At 43.3% G+C, this 22111-nt stretch overlaps 1 protein-coding gene across 1 annotated transcript in view; it reads left to right on the forward strand.

The window, feature by feature from the left end:
• Positions 1–22111, forward strand: part of LOC309372749 (piezo-type mechanosensitive ion channel component 2-like) — an 87229-nt gene that overhangs the window by 41941 nt on the left and 23177 nt on the right. Inside the window, exons 17-34 of the mRNA XM_081916575.1 lie at positions 1442–1474; positions 2924–3027; positions 3357–3520; positions 4683–4859; positions 5280–5426; positions 5704–5904; positions 9024–9228; positions 9450–9551; positions 10518–10683; positions 11549–11792; positions 12203–12299; positions 14109–14271; positions 16506–16595; positions 17430–17521; positions 18107–18178; positions 19545–19657; positions 20745–20853; positions 21204–21275. Coding sequence (XP_081772701.1) covers positions 1442–1474; positions 2924–3027; positions 3357–3520; positions 4683–4859; positions 5280–5426; positions 5704–5904; positions 9024–9228; positions 9450–9551; positions 10518–10683; positions 11549–11792; positions 12203–12299; positions 14109–14271; positions 16506–16595; positions 17430–17521; positions 18107–18178; positions 19545–19657; positions 20745–20853; positions 21204–21275 — 2351 coding nt within the window. The remainder of the gene's footprint in view (positions 1–1441; positions 1475–2923; positions 3028–3356; positions 3521–4682; positions 4860–5279; positions 5427–5703; positions 5905–9023; positions 9229–9449; positions 9552–10517; positions 10684–11548; positions 11793–12202; positions 12300–14108; positions 14272–16505; positions 16596–17429; positions 17522–18106; positions 18179–19544; positions 19658–20744; positions 20854–21203; positions 21276–22111) is intronic.

Consider the following 22111-nt stretch of genomic DNA (forward strand, 5'->3'; position numbering starts at 1 on the left):
TCAGATTACATACGCTTCAGGTTACAGACTCCGCTAACCCAGAAATAGTGTTTCAGGTTAAGAACTTTGCTTCAGGGTGAGAACGGAAATCGTGCTCCGGTGGCGCAGCTGCAGCAGGAGGCCCCATTAGCTAAAGTGGTGCTTCAGGTTAAGAACAGTTTCAGGTTAAGTACGGACCTCCGGAACGAATTAAGTACTTAACCTGGGGTACTATTTTGAAGAATTTCTTCCATGAGTCTTCTGCCCCAACACTTATTCTGTGATAACTGCCTGTTATCCCATTATAGGCTGGCTGGGTGAAATCACATAGGACTCAGCTACGCAGCTGCAAATAAAACGTTTTAGGTGTGTTGTATAGTGCATTTGTACAAATGTGACATGAGATGGCGATGGTGAGCTATGGCAAATTCAATATATTTTTCAAAAGCGTTTTCACAACGTTTTTTATATGTGTCTAGATTCCACCATAGTGTCACTGTCAGCCACCCAGGTAGATATGCTGGCAAATGCCAGTCCCAGGAGAATTCTAGTCTACTTGAACAGCCTGCTGTTTGCTCATCGTTTTCACAAAGCCAAGACATTGCAAAGCCTATAGACCGGAAATTATTTACCACTTGGAAAATTAGAAAGAAAAACATTGCACAAAGTTCCTGGGAATCTTTTTGGCTGTGTTAATTGGAAAATGTTCCCTGGAACAATCCAGCCAGGATGATGCTCTTAGGCTATCTTGGGACTGCCAGCGATGCTCCTACTTTTGTTTGTTGACCAAACTGGCTGGGCTTGATGGGAACATTTGCATTCATAAGTAGGAAGCAGCTGGGCTGGCCCTGTATAAGATGACAGCAGATACCCTTCTCCCTACCCGATGTCATGGTGTATAGTACTCAAGGCAGGTGAAGTTGTTGTTTTTTTAAAAAAGAAATACAGTGGTACCTCAGTTTAGTACTTAATTCGTTCCGGAGGTCTGTGCTTAACCTGAAACTGTTCTTAACCTGAAGCACCACTTTAGCTAATGGGGCCTCCCGCTGCTGCTGCACCATTTCTGTTCTCATCCTGAGGCAAAGTTCTTAACCCGAGGTAATATTTCTGGGTTAGCAGAGTCTGTAACCTGAAGCGTATGTAACCCGAGGTACCACTGTATAATAGTTTAGTATTATCATTGTACAAAACGGGAATGCTCACAAATAATTTTATAAGATTACAATAAATTAAAAACACCACATAGTTGTGCACTGGCTTAATATTTGTCGTTCCAAAACTGAAGAGGAATTCAAGACTGCACTCTTCCAGTTGTTCCTTCTGCATGAGCATTTCAGCCCTGCCAGATGGAATCTGTGCACTGTTCTGTGGTTTCTTCTGACTCCCCGCCCACCCATTTTCAAGTCTTTTGGGTTTATAATGCAATTCTTGATACTGTGTTTTTGTTCTCCTGTATTTTCAGGCTTAAGGAACACATCCTGAAGCTACAAAGTAGGTAAGCTTGAAACGAGGGACACGGCAAATAAAAACGTATTTGAATTTGTTTGACCTTCTAAGTCTTTTTTTTTTGTATATTTTTTATTAGGAATTTCAACATAACAGATTTATCAAAGACATATCATCCTCATTTTATCCCTCCCCCCTCCCCAAAAAGGAAAAACCCACCCGACTTCCCTCAGTTCCTCTCTCTGGTTTTTCAGCACCTGTTATTCTCTGCATGTTATAAAATTGTAAATATCCTTAATTTATCTATCTATATATTACCAATAAAAAATTGTGTATGTTTATTCAAAACCTGCCAAGGAGTCCAGTTCATTTTGTTGTTTCTTTAAATACTTTGTAAAGAGTTCCCATTCTTCTTTAAAATCACAGTTGTCCTTATCACATAGTTTGTGTGTCAATTTCACCAATTCCGCATAGTCCATCAGTTTCTCTTGCCACAGTTCTTTAGTCGGGATTTCTTCATTCTTCCATCCTTGTGCTCTTAAGACTCTTGCCACCATTGTCGCATACATGAAGATGTTTTTCAATTTCCTTGGCAGGTCTTTTCCTACAATCCCTAGCAAAAAAGCTTCAGGGTTTTTTTACAAATGTTAATTGGAACATTTTCTTCAACTCATTATATATCATGACCTTCTAAGTCTTTTGATGCAGAGAAGATCATGACATGTTGCCTGAATCCCATAAAGGAGTTGGAATGTGAATTGAGAGCATATACTGGAACATTTGCACAGATAAACACAGGCCTCTTTGCACTAGGCTGTCAGGGGTTTAGACTGAGCAGAGGCACCCCTCCACTCCACTCTCCTGACTAAGTGGGCCTCCTACCGGCTGTGGTAACTTATCCCTTCCTCCATCCCCCTATTGAATTTGTAGGTGGGCTGGACTGAGCTGGAATAGGATCTGCTGGATTCCAATCTAGCCTCGCAGCAGCAGGCCCAATCTGGACCCGATTTCTATGGCATCCTGGAGCTGGCACCGGAATTGAACCCAATTATCCTGCCCCCCTTGGCTGCCAGCACGACTGGACTGTGAATGCAACAGTGTCACCACAAAGCCCCATGGATGGGTGGTGTTAGGATTGCAGCCTTACGAAGAGGATTTTAGTCTATCTGCACTGAAGGGGTACACATTGTATGGCATATTCATGTGCACACCCCCATTTTTTGCAAAATCAGCAGTGCATTATCTCATTCTTCATGCCTAACTGGAGCTGGACTGGAGCAACTATAGTTAGGCTGGTATCCTCAGGTATAGCCATACACCAAGCTTGCGTAAATTATGACCAGGCCATACGTAGTTTGCCAGACATATTTTGGCTCATCGTGTTGGGTGAACCAGACCAGTGTGTTGCTAAAATCTAGGCCTACTCAATAACATAAGCAAAGCCACGCTGGCCATGCAATAACGGTAGCTTTTTACTGTTTTCCTATGTTTTCCACAGGCTGGCTGCTGAACAGCTACAAGATGACATTGAAGATGGACTGGAGAAGCCTGAGAACTCAGCAGTAGGTGAAAACATGGGGAAGTGCCACCAGGCGAAACTGGGTAATGATGAACAGCTAGCTCCTGTGCTGAAAGTATAACTAAGCATGGAAACAAGCCCGCCATTTTGGTTTATGCTAGTAGATACAGCCTGCTTCTTGCAAGCATAGATGCGTTCCAGGTTGCTCCTCCGCCACTCCTTGTATTGTTAAAGCAGAACTGAGGGCATCACCTTCACCAGATTAAACTCATTATGGGAAGCCATAGCAGCAGATCTGCCTTATTGCCGATTGCCATGCTCTTCCTTCAGCCCTCCTCTTTGCAAATCAAACTTGGCTTCTCCGTCTATTGTTTATCTCCGTCTAAAGTTACCCCCCCCCCCGTTTCCTTAGTGGAAAAGATGAGCAAATGGACAGAAGCAGTTGACAGTGTGGTGCCTCATCTCCTGAAGCTCCTGGCAACGATTCGAGCAATGCAGGCGTTCGCTTGGCGATTTCTGGAGCTCCACATCCTGAAGATTCTGTCCACTTGGATTATCTGGATCACTGTACACGAGGTAAACTAATAACTATCATGCTTGACTCAAAGCCTGCAGGGAGACCCAGAAAGCAGAGTGAAAATCCAGGCAAGGAGGTCTGGACCATGGACAGCTCTGAATGGAGTTGGAACAAGCTCCTGAGCTTGGACCCAAGAGCAGCAGGCTAGGATGTTGCTCCAGCAAAGGTCTGAAATGTAATTAAGCTGCAGACAGATCATGTTTTTAGCTCCTCTGCTGGAGAAACCTTTAACACGCAAGAGGGTGATGCTTGATTCTTCAGGTGTTGACTTTGCAGTGCTAGTGGTCCTGAAGCCATGGAGCCGGTAGCAGTACTGGTGCCAAGGGTCTCTTGTTTCCTGCCAGTGGGTCCACACAGCACTGGCCTTGCCACCAACCTGCCCTGTCCCAATGCCATCCAGGTGATTTGCAGTGATGCCTGTTTTGGGAGGGCAGCTTCGAGGCTGTGCCATATGACACAGGGCTTCCTAATTTGAAGTACCGTATTTTTTGCCCTATAAGACTCACTTTTTCCCTTCTAAAAAGTAAGGGGAAATGTGTGTGCATCTTATGGAGCGAATGCAGGCTGTGCAGCTATCCCAGAAGCCAGGAACAGCAAGAGGGATTGCTGCTTTCACTGCACAGCAATCCCTCTTGCTGTTCTGGCTTCTGAGATTCAGAATACTTTTTTTCTTGTTTTCCTCCTCCAAAAACTAGGTGCGTCTTGTGGTCTGGTGCGCCTTATAGAGTGAAAAATACGGTATATATCTGTACCAAATAATGGACAGGCCCATCAAAGTTTGGTCCATCCCAGTTCTTCATGGGAATGGGCCTAAGTCTGCCCCAACCCCTTTCCATGCAGATTCTTTGAAATCTGTGTGAAAACACACAGATCTTTTTAAAAGTACTTGCGAGTTGGTGCAAGCGTTCAGAGGCAGCTCTGAAACGCATGTGCATGGCTGTGGATTGTGAAGTAGACCCACAATCTGATCTGGGTCATGTTCCACCTAGATCAAATCATCTGAACCTACTTTGGAATCTGAATTTGGTGTCCCTGTCCATACGTGACCTTACTGGTCCTTGTTCAGGCAAAATGTTAGCACCCACTTCTTCCATAACTGCAATGTATTAAAATGTTTATTGCAAAGTGACTCCAGTCATTGTTTCTGACATTGGCTCACAGGTGTCTTTGATGAACTACCCTTTCTTCATCCTCTGGGCATTTGCCCTTCCATATTCCAAGCTGTGCCCACACGCCTCCAGGATCTGTACGTTCTGGTCTTGCATGATGGTCTTCTGTAAAATGGCATACCAGCTGAAATTTGTCAAGCCTCTGACATATTCTTCAAACTGCACACAGGTCTGCATTCTAATGTACCAAGGACCCAAACTTCTGAAGAATTTTCTGTGCTTGCTTGTGATTTCCTTAGAGCAGGGCTGGGGAATCTCCAACTCACGGCCAAACTTGGGTATTGCCTGAGGGTCCATTTTGGCTCGCGAGGCCATTCCCCACCCACCTGCCCATCAGCTGATGTCACTTAGATAGGGCTGCCATACGGCCAGATTTTCCCAGACATTACCGGGATTTCAAAGGCGGAATTGATGTCTGGGGGGAATTTTTGAAAGGTGGAGCTTTGTCCTGGACCTTGGGCAAATCAACTGAAAAAAATCACATTTTTGGGGGGTGTAAAAATGGTGGCAAACTGGCAAAATGGGGATGTCCTGGTTTTTACTCTTTGAGATATGGCACACCTACACTTAGAAATGCTTGTCTCCTCAGGGGCTTCATTCAAATATGACTTATTATCACTACACCAACATGGATGAATTACTGGAAAAGTCATTGTTGTACAAGGCCCCTGTTGACCCAGCGCATTGGTTTGGCGGGCTATTGAAGTGCAGTGACAATGTTCTCCCATGTCTAAAGGTATGGATCTTGTTTAAACACTCATGTTAGGGTAAGTAAACACTTAGATATTACAGTCACTTCAAAAACACTTGATTATGTGTGAGTCATACATACGAAGGCCGGCCCTGCTACTGGGTAGAGTGGATATTTGTCCAGACCCTTGGTTTGTGTCAGCCACCAACCAACTCACATTCATTGTGGTATAAGGAATAATCTAGCTGTGGGTGGGGCAGGCATTGTTCCTGTTGTTTCCTGGGCATTCTTGTGAAGTGTTCTTCTTTCTTTCATTTTGTAGAATCACCTCGCCATTCTGATTCTTATGGCTCTAGAGGCCACAGTGCATCGCCACCAGCTTTTTTACCGAATTCAGAACCAACTGATGCCGCCTCCCACGGGGAGCGTTTTTTATGACACGGCCCGGGAGAATCTGGATGATGGGCTCCTGAGTTGCATCAAATACTTTGCCAATTACAGTTTCTACAAGTTTGGACTAGAGGTAAAAAATGATTAGCAAGAGAGGAGCTGGGTAGGGAGGCTGGAGGTCAAAAGAGGTTTGGTTTAGAGAGGGACACATTTCAGTGCGACATCTGAGAGCCAAGCAGGTCAAACCTTTGACTGGAGCTAGCTCACATTGCCTGATATGTACCCAGTTTCATGAATGGGGAGAGAAAGCAGTTTGTGTCGCCCACATGCAAAGGAAGGAAGTCTCCTGAGAACTGGACAGTGCAAATGGTGAACTGGCAGCCATTGCTATCACCACAGAGGCACTTTTACTTAATACACACCTGCACAGAGACATTTAGCAGTGTGAACTGGCCCACAGACCAGATGTTTCTGTGTAAGCCCCCCCGGTGGTACAGATGCCATTGGCTCACTCCTTTTTATATTTCTTTCACACACACAAAATGTCATTTACTAGCTTAAAGAGTATTTTTCATAATTGCAGTAAAGGAAAGAAAGCACTCGTCTATTCTTGAGAAGTGAGGTGATGTTCCTCTGAAGCTGTTGCTTTCAGACTGCTCCCACCTTCCTTTTGGAAAAATGTGATTTGTGATTTTAAAATAAATTTGAAGTCACCCTTCCACTACAGGTTCAGCAGAATCAAACCAGGGTCAAACTATTTAGCACTGTCAACTCATGTGATCCAAAAGTGTGGTTCTTGATGTGGTTGGTAATGATATGGAATCCTCCCTCCTTGCCCGCCCAATTTTCAGCCGTTATTGGTTTGGAAAATATGCCTTTCATTCCTTCCTTCCTCCCTTCCTCCCTTCCTCCCTTCCTCCCTTCCTCCCTTCCTCCCTTCCTCCCTTCCTCCCCCCCACCCTTACACAATCTCTTCCCACCTTGGATCAAATCTATGCTTCCAGGTGTCATAAGAAAGCTGCAGAGATAGTGCAGGATAGTGCGCACCCTGGAAATGATCTCTTTCAGCTTCTGCCTTCTGGAAGAAGGTACAGGGGTTATAAAGACTAGGACTAGCTGCCTGAGAAACAGTTTTTATCCAAATGCAATTTTGGTTTTAAACACAGTGTAAGGTAGTCTCTGTGGTGGTATATTGTATTTAATTATGGGGTATCAGAGTTTTTAGGGGGGTTACCAGGCTAGGATAGGTGGGATAGCAGGCTTGTTGGTTTTTGAATGTGATGTAGATTTTTTCAATTTTGTTGTTCTGTATGGGACAATGACAATAAAGATTATCGTATTGTAAAAATAAATCTACTCCCTCAACTTTTAAACTTTTCCCTTTTTAAGAAGAAATAGCAACAAATTAAAAGCAGCTGTGGAAGCAGCGGCACTTCCGGGCTTTGCAGAAGGGAAGGGCACCACAACTAAACATCTGCCAGGTAGTGCTTTAAGAGAAAGATCGATGACCCCTGAAAATTCACCAGAGGTGTGGCCTGGCTGGGACGAGCTGATTACCACTGTGCAAGCTCCTAGGCCTCATTAGCCCCGCCCCCTTAAGTCAGCTTATTGTACATAAGCAGCAGAAGTCAAGACACACACATGCTGTTTAGATTCCTGCACCATTTTGTTGTGCCGACCCCCTTCTTTGCCACCCTCACTTTTCATTAAGAATGAAACAAGAGCCTTCCTGAATGAGGCACAAGGCTCATCTGTCCCAGTATCCCGTTCTCATGGTGGCCAACCAATTGCCTATGGCAAGCTTGCAGTCAGAACCTGAGTGCAACATCACTCTCTCCGCACTTGTGATTCACAGCAACAACCCACAACTTAACACATACAGTGTCTTACATCAGACACCTTTCATAGCCATTCTGGTTGGTTAGAGATTAAAACACTAAGCCAGATCTTAGGATGCAATTACTCCCTCCCCCAGGTGCATTTTCTTCCGCAGAAATTATACCAGACCACACTATTGTAGGGACGCAGGTGGTGCTGTGGGTTAAACCACAGAGCCTAGGGCTTGCTGATCAGAAGGTCGGCGGTTCGATTCCCTGCGACAGGTTGAGCTCCCGTTGCTTGGTCCCTGCTCCTGCCAACCTAGCAGTTCGAAAGTGCACAGTGCAAGTAGATGAAAAGGTACCGCTCCAGCGGGAAGGTAAACAGCGTTTCCGTGTACTGCTCTGGTTGGCCAGAAGCAGCTTAGTCATGCTGGCCACGTGACCCGGAAGCTGTATACCGGCTCCCTCGGCCAGTAAAGCGAGATGAGCACCGCAACCCCAGAGTCGTCTGTGACTGGACCTAATGGTCAGGGGTCCCTTTACCTTTACACTATTGTTACCAGCACAGTTATAAACGATGTCCCTGAATTTCAGACCCTCCAAGTGTCCCTGTTTTCCAGGGACAGGCCTGTGTTTACAGAAGCCGTCCTGGTTTCTGATTTGATGCCAGAATGTCCCGTTTCCCCTTAGGACGTCCCTATTTTCATTGGAGAAATGTTGGAAGATATGGTAGGATGTCCCCGTTTTCACTGGATAAATGTGAAAGTTGTAGAACTTCCAAGCCAAGGAGATAAGTAACTATACAACCTTTGGAAGACATTTGAAGGCAGTTCTGTATAGAGAAGGGTTTTTTAAAAAATGATTAATGATTTAGTATGTTTATATATATTGGAATCTGCTCAGAGGGCTATGGAAACCCAGTCGGATGGGCGGAGTAATAATAATAATAATAATAATAATAATAATAATAATAATAATAATGGAATACATAAATATGTTGATATACATAGATTAAATATGTAAAAATGATCCAATTAAAAGTAAGACTAACAATGGATAGATAACAAACAGGATAATGTCACAATGTAAAATATACGTTAATTCATAAGAAGTCGAGTTGTAGTAGAGGGAAGTCACATGGGTGTATTTTATTGTCTTCATTATTTCAATGTACACAGGGTTTGCCTCTGTTGATTTGTAATTTTAAAATAGGTATTCTTTTGTGATCAATAAACAGACTTAAATAAATAAATAAATAAATAAATAAATAAATAAATAAATAAATAAATAGGATGTCCCTATTTTCATTGAAGAAATGTTGGAGAGTATGGGATTTCAGCTTGCCAATTGCAGTTTCCTTTCTGAGCACAGGAAGCACATGAAAAACACCTGGGGTGCTCCTGAACACGTCCCCCCTCTTCTGCTCTTTCAGATCTGCTTTGTGGTTGCCATCAATGTGATTAGGCAGCGTATGGACTTCTATGCCCTCATCCATGCCAGCTGGCTGATTTACCTGTTGAGCCGCCGGCGGAGGAAAGCCATGGCTGAAGCCTGGCCCAAATACTGTTGCTTTCTTGCCAGCATCGCAGCCTTCCAGTATCTCCTCTGCATTGGTCTCCCACCTGCTTTATGCCAAGGTACATGCAGAACGGTGTGTTCTAGCAGGTAGCAGGGCAAGTACATTCGGAGGGGGGCGTGTCATCTAATTTAGGATGAGCAAAAGGGCGACTCTGCCGTCTGCTGGATAGCCAAAGTTTTGCCTCTTGGCAGTTCCCTGTGAATCAAATGTGCCCAGACAGTAAGCTCGGAAATTAGTTTAAGATGCTTTGTGTAATGCAGATAATCTCTTTACTGGCAGATTATCCGTGGAGAACCTCTCACTGGCTGCTCCATTCAAATCTGATTAAGTGGCTGTATCTGCCCGATTTTGCCAAGAGGCCGGATGCTAGTTTTCTCCTTTGTAAGTATAATCTGTAAAGTCATGGGACACCTGCTTAACAGGCGTTAATACTGTTTCTTCCAGATGTAGTTTGTCAGGTAACATGGGAAAACTTGAAAAGCCGGGTGGGTTAATAGCAAACTGATATATACTGAGCTATAGGGACGCGGGTGGCGCTGTGGGTTAAACCACAGAGCCCAGGGTTTGCCGATCAGAAGGTTGGCGGTTCGAATCCCCGCAACGGGGTGAGCTCCCATTGTTTGGTCCCAGCTCCTGCCAACATAGCAGTTCGAAAGTATGTCAAAGTGCAAGTAGATAAATAGGTACCGCTCCAGCGGGAAGGTAAACAGTGTTTCTGTGCGCTGCTCTGGTTCGCCAGAAGCGGCTTAGTCATGCTGGCCACATGACCCAGAAGCTGTACGGCGGCTCCCTCAGCCAATAAAGCGAGATGAGCGCCGCAACCCCAGAATCAGTCACGACTGGATCTAACGGTCAGGGGTCCCTTTACCCTTTACCTTATATACTGAGCTGGCCTATTGGTTCATGTTGTCAAATGTGGCCCTCCAAAGTTCTCTGTGTGGCCCTTGGGACTCTCTCCACACCACACTCCCACCTCAGCCACACTTCCTCTTTCCAGACCTTTTGGGTGTTTTTGTCTGCTTGTCCTTGAACTCTGATAATGTCCTTTGCTTGCCCAGATGTAGGACAGAGATGGGTGTTTGTGTGGAGAAACCAGCTTACTGTACAAAGCCTATGAAGCGGTCCATAAATTTGTTTAATACTGCCGCTGCTACTGCTACCATTTGCTCTGTCGTCCAAAGCCGCGCGATGGTTTGTTTCAAACCAAACCATGAGCAGTAAGCCAAGAACAAACCTGGGTTGCTCTACCTTCTTTTTTAAAAAAGAAAGTTTACAATTAAAAAGCAGGGAGAAAATATTCCAAATAAATCAAATCTCTTTCCTTGCCTCCTTTCTCCCCGCTTGCAGATGACTTCCTGCTTCTGCTCGCCGCCTCTCTCCAGTGGCAGGTGTTTGAAGATGAGAATAAGCTGGTTGTGAGGATGCAGGCGGGAGACAATGTAGAGATCAGCCACAGCCTCGACCCAGCTGGGCTAAGCGAGTACAGTCTGGTACCAAACTTTATCCACTGCAGGCAAGAAACTGTATTTGGGGCCTAGGAGTTTGTGTGCTCTCTCTCTCTCTGTGTGTGTGTGTGTGTGTGTGTGAGAGAGAGAGAGAGAGAGAGAGATTGCTCCATAAAGAAAATAATAATAATAATAATAATAATTTATTATTTATACCCCGCCCATCTGGTTGAGTTTCCCCAGCCACTCTGTGTTAAAAACACTACAGCATTAAATATTAAAAACTTCCCTGAACAGGGCTGCCTTCAGATGACTTTTAAAGATAAGATAGCTGCTTATTTCCTTCACATCTGAAGGGAGGGTGTTCCACAGGGTGGGCGCCACTACCAACTTGTCCATTAGGAGAAGTCAAAGTGACACTTGTGTGAACATATGAGAGCCACGTAACAGAAATGCTTGCTCATGATAACATAGCCCCCTCCAGACTGGTAGCTTTCCCCCAGGTATATTATGCAACATATCACTGATGCAATAATAGTGTGTTAGTGTGGATTTATACTGGACCATCGATCTGCTATGAAATAATGACCATCTGGATGTGCAGGCTGGTCCATTAGGACAAGTGGATCTCTGCTCTCCAAGCTCCTAATTACTTACAACCAGTCCAGAAGGTGGCACTGGCTGTCAGCTTCCTGAGTGTCGCCCTTGCAAAATTCAGTAGGGAGCAGGATGGGGGCAAAACAAGAAGAGTTAGTTGGCTCCACCTACCATTGGTTCTGGCTTCGCCTACCATTAGCTCTGGCTCCCCCTTGTGGTAGCCTCCCTACCTTCTACCCTATCAGCTCCATTGAGCGCCAACCAAATGGGCACCTGGAAATGCCCCCGTGTCACAGCTATGCCATTTGTGATTTGTTCATCTCTTGTTTCCTTCAGGTCTTACCTGGATTTGGTGAAAGTGATTTTGTTCAGATACCACTTTTGGTTTGTCCTTTGCCTGATTTTTATGACCGGGACAACAAGGATCAACATCTTCTGTGTGGGCTACCTCCTGGCCTGTTTCTACTTCATGCGTTTTGGGCAAAGCCTCCAGCTGAAGCCAGTCAAAGACATACTCAGACTGTGGGACTATCTGATCGCGTACACAGCTTTGGTTATAGCTGCAAAGAACCTCCTTGCTGTATGTATTTGTCAAGCTAGCAGAGGTTGAGCAAAATTATCACCTTACCCTTAGTCATTGTCCCATAACGGACTGTGATCTCGGTTGCTCCAGTAAGCCACCTTAGGGATAGGTACAAGTGCAATTGCATGTTTATTTAGATGTGGAAATAATGCACAAGGATGACCCTTGTTTAACCTGAGATGTTGCTCATACTATCTTTTATTGTTTGATGCTTTGGTGTGTTCTTTTATACTTTGTTGGAAATTGCCCAGAGTGGCTGGGGCAACCCAGCCAGATTGGAGGGTTACAAGAAATAAATCATCAACATCATCTCACTGTATTGGTTTGAAAGGGCCAGTCTGGAGCTTAGAGGAATGCATTAGATTCCCCCTGAACTGTCATCTTTCCCCCCTCCTCTTTGCCCACAGATTGGAGCATGTGCATATCTTAGTAAATTACAAACAAACCATTGTTGGCTAATTCAGACCTTTGGTATGTTCTGCACAATACCGGGATATGACGTAGGTAAGTAGGATGTGGAAAGAGAGGTCCTCTGACATTTCAACTTACATCAACACTTTTGATGGGAAACACAGTTTTCTTCTACCTGTTTTTTTGTAAAAAACACAGTTTTTTGTAAAAAAAACAACCAAAAAACTTATCTCTCTCTCTCTCTCTCTCTCTCTCTCTCTCTCTCTCTCTCACACACACACACACACACACACACACTTTATAGATTTTAACATAGACCATAAATTATTTTATCCATTGACTTCCCGTCCTCCCCTTTCACAGTTTCCATATTTATCCTTGAACACTGCATATTTCACATATATTATTCAATACATCCATTTTAACCTATTTATCTTAATCACTAATGCTGTTGCTCTATATTTCAAGTCCTCATGTTTTCATCTTGCTGTAGTAGCTCTTCAAATACTCAATAAAGCATCTCTGGCCTTCAATGAATTTTTTTGGTCTCTAATCTTTGCTGTAATACTTGCCAGTTCTGCATACTCCATCATTTTTAAAAGCCATTCTTCCTTTGTTGGAACCACTTCTTCTTTCCATCTTTAGGCATAAAGTATCAGTGCTGCTGTCATTATATACAGTGGTACCTTGGTTTAAGAACAGTCCTGTTTATGAACTATTCGGTTTATGAACTCCGCAAAACCGGAAGTAGTGTCCCAGTTTGCGAACTTTACCTCAGTCTAAGAACGAAATCCCAATGTTGGAAGGACAACGGCGGTGGGAGGCGTCATTAGGGAAAGCGCGCCTCGATTTAAGAATGGTTTTGGTTTAATAACAGACTTCTGGAATAGATTAAGTTCATAAACCAAGGTACCACTGTACATAAATAAATTAACCAACTCTTTTGGTACATCATTATCTATAATTCTTAAAAATAAAAGCTTTGGGTTTCTCGGGAATCATCAACTTGAACATCTTTTTAATCTCATCATATGTCATTTCCCAATAGTTCTTAGCTTTTTTACAAGTCCACCACATATGGAAAAACGTTCCTTCTGTCATTTTGCACTTCCAACACAGACTTAGTTTTGTACATTTTGGCTAACTTATTTGGTGTTAAATACCATCTATATATCATCTTCATATAGTTTTCTCTTAAAGTGTAACAAGCTGTACATTTTAGTTTACTCCTCCACAACTTCTCCCATGAAGACAGTTATATATTATGTCCCTCATCTCTTGCCTAATTTCTCCTACTTTTCTAACACATTGAACATCCTGCTTTTAATGAAAGTGTGAGCTAATGTTTAGATTTTTGCATGCATTTTTACCTAATATACATATTTTTGCAAGCAATTATCTCTAATATAATGGACTATTTTTATTAATATATTTATTTTTATGTACACTTTCCCCGATATATGTACTTTTGTACACATCATTTGCTTAGAGAACTGCGCTGCAAAATTCAGAGAAGTGCAGATTTCAATGCATAGCTGCATTTCATTTTTATTTTTTTTGGTGTGTGTGTCTGTGTGTGTGTGTGTGTGTGTGTATGTGTGTGTGTGTTTAAATGCAGATTAGATACTTGCATAAATAGACAACATGACCTGTGCTCCACATTGCTTGTATGCCAAATTCCCCATTGATGATCATCAGTGAACTTCAACAATGACACAAAGATCTGAAATTGAAGCTACAATTTGCTTCTTTCCCAGCAGTTATTGACCATGTTTTGTCACCCCTACAAAATTGAAGGGTTGTCCCTGGCCTCCACATTGAATAGCATAATTAGAACAATAAGGAAACTCCACTCACATCCTGGCCACATGGAGAATATGTTGTGTGTTTCCTCTTATCTAGACCCACCTGAGGATGAAATATGCGAACTGCCTGAGAAGGAAGCAGGAATAACCTGGGATGCGATATGTTTCACTTTCCTGCTAATCCAGCGTAGAATTTTTACTAGCTACTACTACCTCTATGTTGTTGCAGATCTTAAGGCTGCCAAGACCTTGGCCTTCAGGTATGTGGCAAAGATGTATGAAGTCCGAACAAGATTGCAGATTGTTATTTTTTTTTTTAAATAATTTTTATTAAGGTTTTCCAAATTAAAACAAATAAAATCCAATTCATAAACTTTTTCCAATATCCAGGACTTCCCCTCCCCCCCCTCTTGTGTTCCAAATCTTCCAAAAAAGCAATAATATTCAACAAATTCTTATTCCCAAAATACACTCATCATCAATAACTCAATTTATCCAAATTTCCATCCCCTAAGGTCGACCTATTCCCTTCCACGAGTTCCCCCCTTTCAAATATAGTACAGATGAAAATAGAAGAAAAACAAACAATAATTTTACAACCTTTGGATTCCAAATTTCCCTCCCCTCTTTCCCTGTTGCGTTCCTCCTATCCCTCCACTTCTAATGTCTTCCTGATGAACCCACATTTCACTAAACCCACATCCCTCTGGTTCTTTACCGGTCTTTTTATTTTTTTTAAATTACAGATGTCCAATCATAGAAGGAGTCTATCAAAGGGGGCCCATTTCTTCTATCCAGATTTTTATATCCAGGAGTATAAACTCCAATTTTATATCCATAAGCTTGTCAAATCTGGATATCCCAAATGTTCCCACTCCAGTTCTGTCCAGTTCTTGTTGTTTCCTTGTTCTTGTCAATCACTCTCCTCCTTTTTACTTCCCTGTTCCCTCGCAGAAATGTTCTTTTTCCAAAGGCTTCTAGTGTCTCTACAGAGGCTTGTTATTCAGGAGCAAAACATTACATCATGTTCCTTTCATTTTTCAACAGATTAATCCATTGTTTCCAGTAAAGTGTAGGCGTCTGTAGACAAAATAATGTTCCATTTCTGCAGTTTCCCAGGAGATTAAAAGTTCTATCCAACTGTTCAAGTTTCCCGTCGAAAACACATGCAATGTCCCTCAGCTCCTCTAGGTGGATTACAATAACAAAGTTCCCTTCCAGATCACATCCGCCAGTCCAAATAACTTATAAATCCTTATTTGAAACAATTTATCTCCAATTTATAACAAATGTAACCGGCAAAGTCCTCATAACAAAGTCTCAATTTCATTCTTCCGTTTTGACAGCTCTTTGACAGCTGTCAAAACCTCCGTTATTCTTCTCCAGGCATTTTCACGAATCGCTCCAGGGATTCCGGGGGGGGGGTTGCTTTTTAATACAAATTCCACTTTTCTCCTCCAGCTCAATCTTATAAATTTCCCTCGCGAAGTTGCTAGTTCGGCAAGATAAGGTTCCTCTCGATCTTAGTTATCCAGTCCTTTGTTTTGGCTCTTCTACAATTTGGGGGGGGGGCTGACTTCCTTTTTTCCACCTCCCCCGTTCGCTCCAAATTCTAAAAATTTATCCCTCTTTTTAGTCCATATTCCAATTACTCACGGGTTCTTCTTTTGGGTCCAAATTTTCAATAGAAGAAGTCAGCGCTCTCCGCCGGATGGCATGCGGCTGCGCTCGGCAGGGATAGCAGAGGACTCAAAGCACCACGCTCCTCCCCGGCACCCGATCCGTAGCCTTTAAAAAGGCTCCTTCACGAATCGAGAGGGCGCTGACGGTGCCAGCCGAGTCTCCATGTCCACGGCCTCCGTGGCCGTGGTTTTTAAGGGTCCCCGCATCGCCGGTGCGGTAGGACCCAGCCCCTGCCGAGCAGGCTCCCTCCGGAGCTCGGAGGCGGCCCGCCATTCGGCGATGGCGCCGACCCGGAAGTCCAAGATTGCAGATTGTTATTGAGATAGGAGATGGAATCAATGCTACAGACTGAAGACCAATTCACACAACCAAGTTGGTAGGATGAATAAGCCATCTGGGTGGAACTGGGCTGTTGAAGAGTCAGTTGACCTAGATTGCTCCTTTGCTGTGAGATGTAAGCCTTTCTTATAAGTTACTGGAGTAGTGTGATTTGTGGCCTCCTTGTGCCTAGATCCTATGCTGCTTAAACAACATGACTTTGGTAGGAAGCAATCAGACATGTTAGGCAACTGATGGGGTTGCATCTCTCTCAACCATATTGGTTGTCAAAACCACATGATTCCTTTCTTACATGGGTTTCTGGAGCAGTATGGGTTCCTACCACTGAAGAATAGCTCCCATGCTAGGAAAATAAAATTAGATTTCTTCCTTCAGAAATAAGAAACATGAAGTTGGCTTTTCTTACCAGTTTGCATCCAAATGTGACCTATAAGGTAGATAAGATGGTTTCGAAATTGTCTCGTACATGCAGAGGAGCTGAGCTGTTTGAAGTAAAGCTTAAAAAGGTGGTGGAACTCAGGATGGAAGAAGAGAGAAAATCAATGCAAACCATGAAGAAGCAGTAAGTCTTGCAACCTCAACATTTATTTACAGAATTGTATAACAATCGACTCAGAAGTGGTTGGGAAGGCAACTTCAACATATTCCTTCCAGTAGCACCTTAAAGACCAACTAAGTTAGTTCTTGGTATGAGCTTTCGTGTGCATGCACACTTCTTCAGATACCAGAAGTGTGCATGCACACGAAAGCTCATACCAAGAACTAACTTAGTTGGTCTTTAAGGTGCTACTGGAAGGAATTTTTTTGTTTTGACTATGGCAGACCAACACGGCTACCTATCTGTAACATCAACATATTTCTGTTACTTTTCTGAACCTCTAAAATACAGTCCGAGTATTAAAATGAGCTAGTGAAACAGAGAGATGGTTGAATAGTACTTAAAAAGGACAGCATCTTGGACAGATACTGAAACTGAATGAAATTGACTTGCAGTGTGGTCTGTGTGTAGTATGAACTTAGCTGCTCAGGGCATCTCTGGGAAGGTACACATTTATCAGTGATATGAATTGCTTGCAGTTCTGGATATATGGGCCCTGCTTCTGGTCTCTGTGGGTCATAATGCTGGTCACAAGTTGTTTTTTTTTAAAAATCCCCCTCCACCTGTTTTGCTCCATTATCTCTGTGAAAGAGATGAAGAGCAATTAAAGTTGCTGGATGGGAGCTGGTGATCTCTTCTCTAATAAATGCCACGCCCCCAAGTAATAGGCAAGTCTTGATCTTATTACATAATAAGCCCATTCAGGTTGTAACATGTGAGAATGCCTGCTTGCTGCTGTGTTTGGAAGCAAGCTCTGTGAATGAAGGCAGTGTTTGTTTTTCTGTGGGGAATCTATAGGCTGGAGCTGATCAAACCAAAGAGAAATCTCACCACCTTGGAGAAATGGATGCCAGAAGCTGTGCAAGAATCTGAAAAAGCAGAGGATTCAGGTGGAAAACATTTGTTTTACTTTTAAATGGCATGTATCTTGCAATGTAACTTATTAGAAAATGATAAATGGCTGCTTAATGGTTTCCAGTGCATTTCTTCATCACTTTCCTCATTGCAGAAAGTCCATGGGGGGGGAGGGGCAGGTTTCAGGTCATGGTGCAAGAGCTCCAATTCCACTTTAATTGCACGACCTAAATTTGCTGGTATGTAGGATTGAGCTACACCCCAAAACAGTGGCAGTCCGGAAGCAATAAAAGTTTGCATAATGTGTTGTTTGTTGGCTAGCCTTAGGAAGAGGCAATGAGCTATGGAAGGAGGTCAATGAAGGAAATTTTATGGAGCCCCTTCTGCCTTCTGCAGTTGCCCACACACTTTGAAGTCTGCCTTTGTAATCAAGTGGCTTAGAAACTATACAGAAAGGAGGATTTCCATTCTTGAGTTTGATCTCTTTTCAGAAACTCTGGAGGCAGACCTCTTATGTTGCCTTCTCTTCATGAATCATGTGTGGGGTTGCAGGCCATGCTTTAACTGCCTGTCCATGGGAACATTTTATTGAGTAGTTTCTTTCCTGGGCTCTTTTGCAGGGGATGATGCTAACAAGAAGGAAAATGAAGGCAAGAAGACATGGTGGCAACCATGGGTCACTCACACTTCAAGTAAATAACCTTTGTTTACAATGGCTCCCTTAGAGTGACACCTTGTCCCCTTGCAGCTAAAGTTTTCTATTCAAAAATCACTGTTTGACCAATATTTTACCCCAGGGTTGGAGAACCTGTGGGCCTTCTGTTAGGTTGTGGGCGAACATATCAGACGACACAGCGATTCTTCAAACAGCTCTTGTTTATTCAAAGGCCAGAACAGAACTGAACTGAGGAGCTCAGTCAGCCTGCTTATTTAGAGCTCCAGAACAATGTAACTGTAGCAACTTTCTAAAACTATCCAATCACTGAACATCACTTTTGATCCTTCATTTGCATACAAGCTATCCAATCACTGAACGTCACTTTCGATCCTTCATTTGCATAACTATCTACAGTATCCCCCTGCTGGCCCAGGGTGAGAACTTCAGTACATAACACCTTCGAATGTCATTGGACTACAACTCCATTCATCCTTGATCATTGATCATGCTGGCTGGGAATGATGGGAGGTAGAGTCCAACAACACTCGCAAGGCCATAACTTTCTCATCCAGGCTGTACGTTGCTTCGTTGACTACTCCAGGGATTGCAAAATCCAAACAATTAATGGGTTAGATCAATTCATCAAACAACGTTGGCTTAATCAAGAAGAAAATGTTGATTAGCTGGGAATCAGATTTATATATTTATGTAAGTAGCATGCAAAACCCACAGGGTTTCCCCAGTAGCTAACATTCAAAGATATACTGCCTTTGAACCTGAAGATTCCATTTAGCTCTCTTGGTTAAAAATGGCCAATAGACCTTTCTTCTATTAATGGGTCTACTCCCCTTTTAGAACCAGTGACCAGCATTACGTCTTGTTGCATTCAGTTCCATATGTAGGCCATTGCATCCCAGAGACTGACATGCAGCTACAGATTAAATTAAATTAAAATCAACATGTCGGCATGCATTGACATTTCCTCCTTATTCTTCAGCCCCAAAGGGGCTGGTCTTAGGAAAGGTCTTAGAACTATTCTGAAAGGTCCTCAGACCTGCACAGTGGTGGTTCTGCAGTGCAATAGTTACCCATTAACATCTTTGAACTCACATTCAGATGGTTGAGGTGTGGACTTCTGTCATCTTCTTGGTGGGTGGAAGAGGAAGTTCTAATGTGTTTTAGTGGCTGCAAAGAAAAGAAAAACCACTTTGAAACTTTTAAAAGCACTCAAGCAGTGTACAAATTTTATGGAATAAGTATGAAGCCAGGGGTAGGTAGATTTGAAACCAGCGGGGTGAATAGATGCACGGTGGCAAGTATGAAATGGATGTGTGGTGGCATAGAGTTCCACATGACTTTTCAAGTTCTCAGTTGTGTCTGCTTCCTACATTAAATTTCAGTGGTTCGAAGTGGGAGCTATTACCTCTTTGAGACGGATAGCGAGGAAGAAGAGGAACAGGGGCCCACTGAAAAGAGTGAGAAGGAATCTCTGAAGAAGAAAACAGCATTCCAGGTGTGTGGTAATTCTTCCAGAAGAGCAAAAAGAGCTGGGTTTGAGGGCAGGAAGACAGAACTTTGGGAATAAGGGCAAAGGGAATCATCCTGCCAATGGGAAATGTGGACTGTGAGGATGAAATTCATTCATAAAAAGCAAAGGTAGCCCTACTTATCCAGAACACCCCCCCCCCCACTCAAAACCAAAGCTGGGTGCAACACAAAATATTGGCAAGCTTTTGAGTGGCCCAGAACTCTTCATTAGTCAGGATGTTACACAAAACGGGGGGGGGGGGGAAGAAGGGTGGATGGGAGAAATAAATGCAAAAAGTGTTGAATATTGTAGTCGTCCTGCATCTGCAATCCCTTCCCTATGGCAAAGACACATAATTAAGATTAGGACTTCATTGCACCTAGTATTTTATTATATGCACTCAATCCCAGACAGAAACTCTTTGCACCTCTGCTCTGCTCAGCAAAGCATGGTCAACATAGGAGAGACTGGGGCGGGGCAAACAGTAACCGAGCGGGAAGAGCAAAGAGTCTGTTCTGCATTTTGGATCTTTGAAGGGGATGCAGGGAAGGTGCCATAGACCATTGTGGTGACTGCAGGTGCTCCTGTCCTAGATTTCTAAAAAGGTAAAGGGACCCCTGACCATTAAGTCCAGTCGTGGCCGACTCTGGGGTTGCGGCATTCATCTCGCTCTATAGGCCGAGGGAGCCGGCGTACAGCTTCCGGGCCATGTGGCCAGCATGACTAAGCCGCTTCTGGCGAACCAGAGCAGCGTACGGAAACGCCATTTACCTTCTCGCTGGAGCGATACCTATTTATCTACTTGCACATTGACGTGCTTTCGAACTGCTAGGTTGGCAGGAGCAGGGACCGAGCAACGAGAGCTCACCCCGTCATGGGGATTCGAACCGCCGACCTTCTGATCAGCAAGTCCTAGGCTCTGTGGTTTAACCCACAGCGTCACCTGCGTCGCTGTCCTAGATTTCTACCTCAAAGTTAAATCCAGGCAGAAATGATGTAGTTTGATGGACTCTCCCCTTGCCTCACTCCTACCCTAAATAACTGTTGAATAACAAGCTTCACTTTTTTGCAGCTTGCCTATGAAGCCTGGATGACCAGTTCAAAGTCAGCTCTAAAGATGAGGGAGCTGGATGAAATCAGGGACCAAGGGAAGGAGGAGCAGCAGCAGCGCCAATTGGCAGGTAGTGGAAATGATACTTGTAAACCGCTTTAGAAGCCACCTTGGCAATTCAGCAGTATACAAATAAATATGTGTAATAATAATGACAGGCAGATACCCTAAACATGAGGTACAGTCTCGCCTGGGCTTTACAACTTCAGACTAGAGGGGTGTGTGTGTCACACTTTTTTATGTTTCCACACTTTAAAAAAATCCCTGCATGTGGAAAGCTAGATTCCTCTTCTCCTCGCATCTTTCTCAGTAAATTTCCAATGGCAAAAACTGGAATTTCTGTGTCACACCACGGAAGGCGTAGGGTTGGGTTCACAATTCTGGGATGCTCTTCCAATGTGTTGTTCTGCTGTGCTTCAGCCAACATGAAAATGGAATCCTGGGAAGGAAATCTGGAGAAGTCAGCCCCAGAAGAGGACTTGGATGAGCCAGGTGATTAATTCCTCTGCCTATTTACCTAGGAAATATTTGGCATGCTGTTGCTGAGGAAGGAAAGGAAGAGTCAGAGCCTCAATATGGTACTGGCAAATTACTCTTAATCAAATGGTGATGGTTCTTGTAAATTGCCCAGCGTTTTTCTGTTGATAACAACTTTCGTAGGGGACTGTAGCTCAGCGATACAGAGCATCTGTTCATGCACATGTGTATAAGTGTTGATAATTATCAGGATTCCTGCAAACATGGAGGGGAAATGTAACTCTTTCCTCACCTGTGGCTCCGAGGAAAATCCCTTCTCTTTATAATACAATAAAATAGCAATGCATTCAGACCTTCAAAAACTGGAAATGCAGCTGATTCCCTTGGAAAACAAGGCATATCTCTGTTTGTGGTGTTTTTATTTATATAGACTTGTTATAATTTCCATTATACCCGCAGTCTGGAATGTATTGCTGATGTCTCTGCCCCCCCCCCGCCTTTATATTTCTTACCTGTTTTCTGTGATGATTTTGTTCTAAGCTTGATTTTGCATTTTAATTTAAATAAAAACAAAACAGCAATAAATACTGGTTGGTTAAAAAGGAAGAAAACATCATATTGCAAAGTCCTGTCTAAACAATACTGATTTCAGAAGACATCTGAAAGAAGGCAGTGATGGGATGAGACTCAGATAGTAATCATTGGTATGAGGTAATAGAATTGTTAGAAAGTTGTCCTCATTTTCATCTGTGAAATGAGGAAGAGTAGAGATTTCTCCAAGTAAAAAATAAAACAAAGCATTTGCACTGCCAAACAAGCCATCTCCAATCTTGGGAGAACTTCAGGTGCTG

The sequence above is a fragment of the Podarcis melisellensis genome (genome assembly GCF_964234715.1).
Source record: "Podarcis melisellensis genome assembly, chromosome: 6".
NCBI classification, from domain to species: domain Eukaryota; kingdom Metazoa; phylum Chordata; class Lepidosauria; order Squamata; family Lacertidae; genus Podarcis; species Podarcis melisellensis.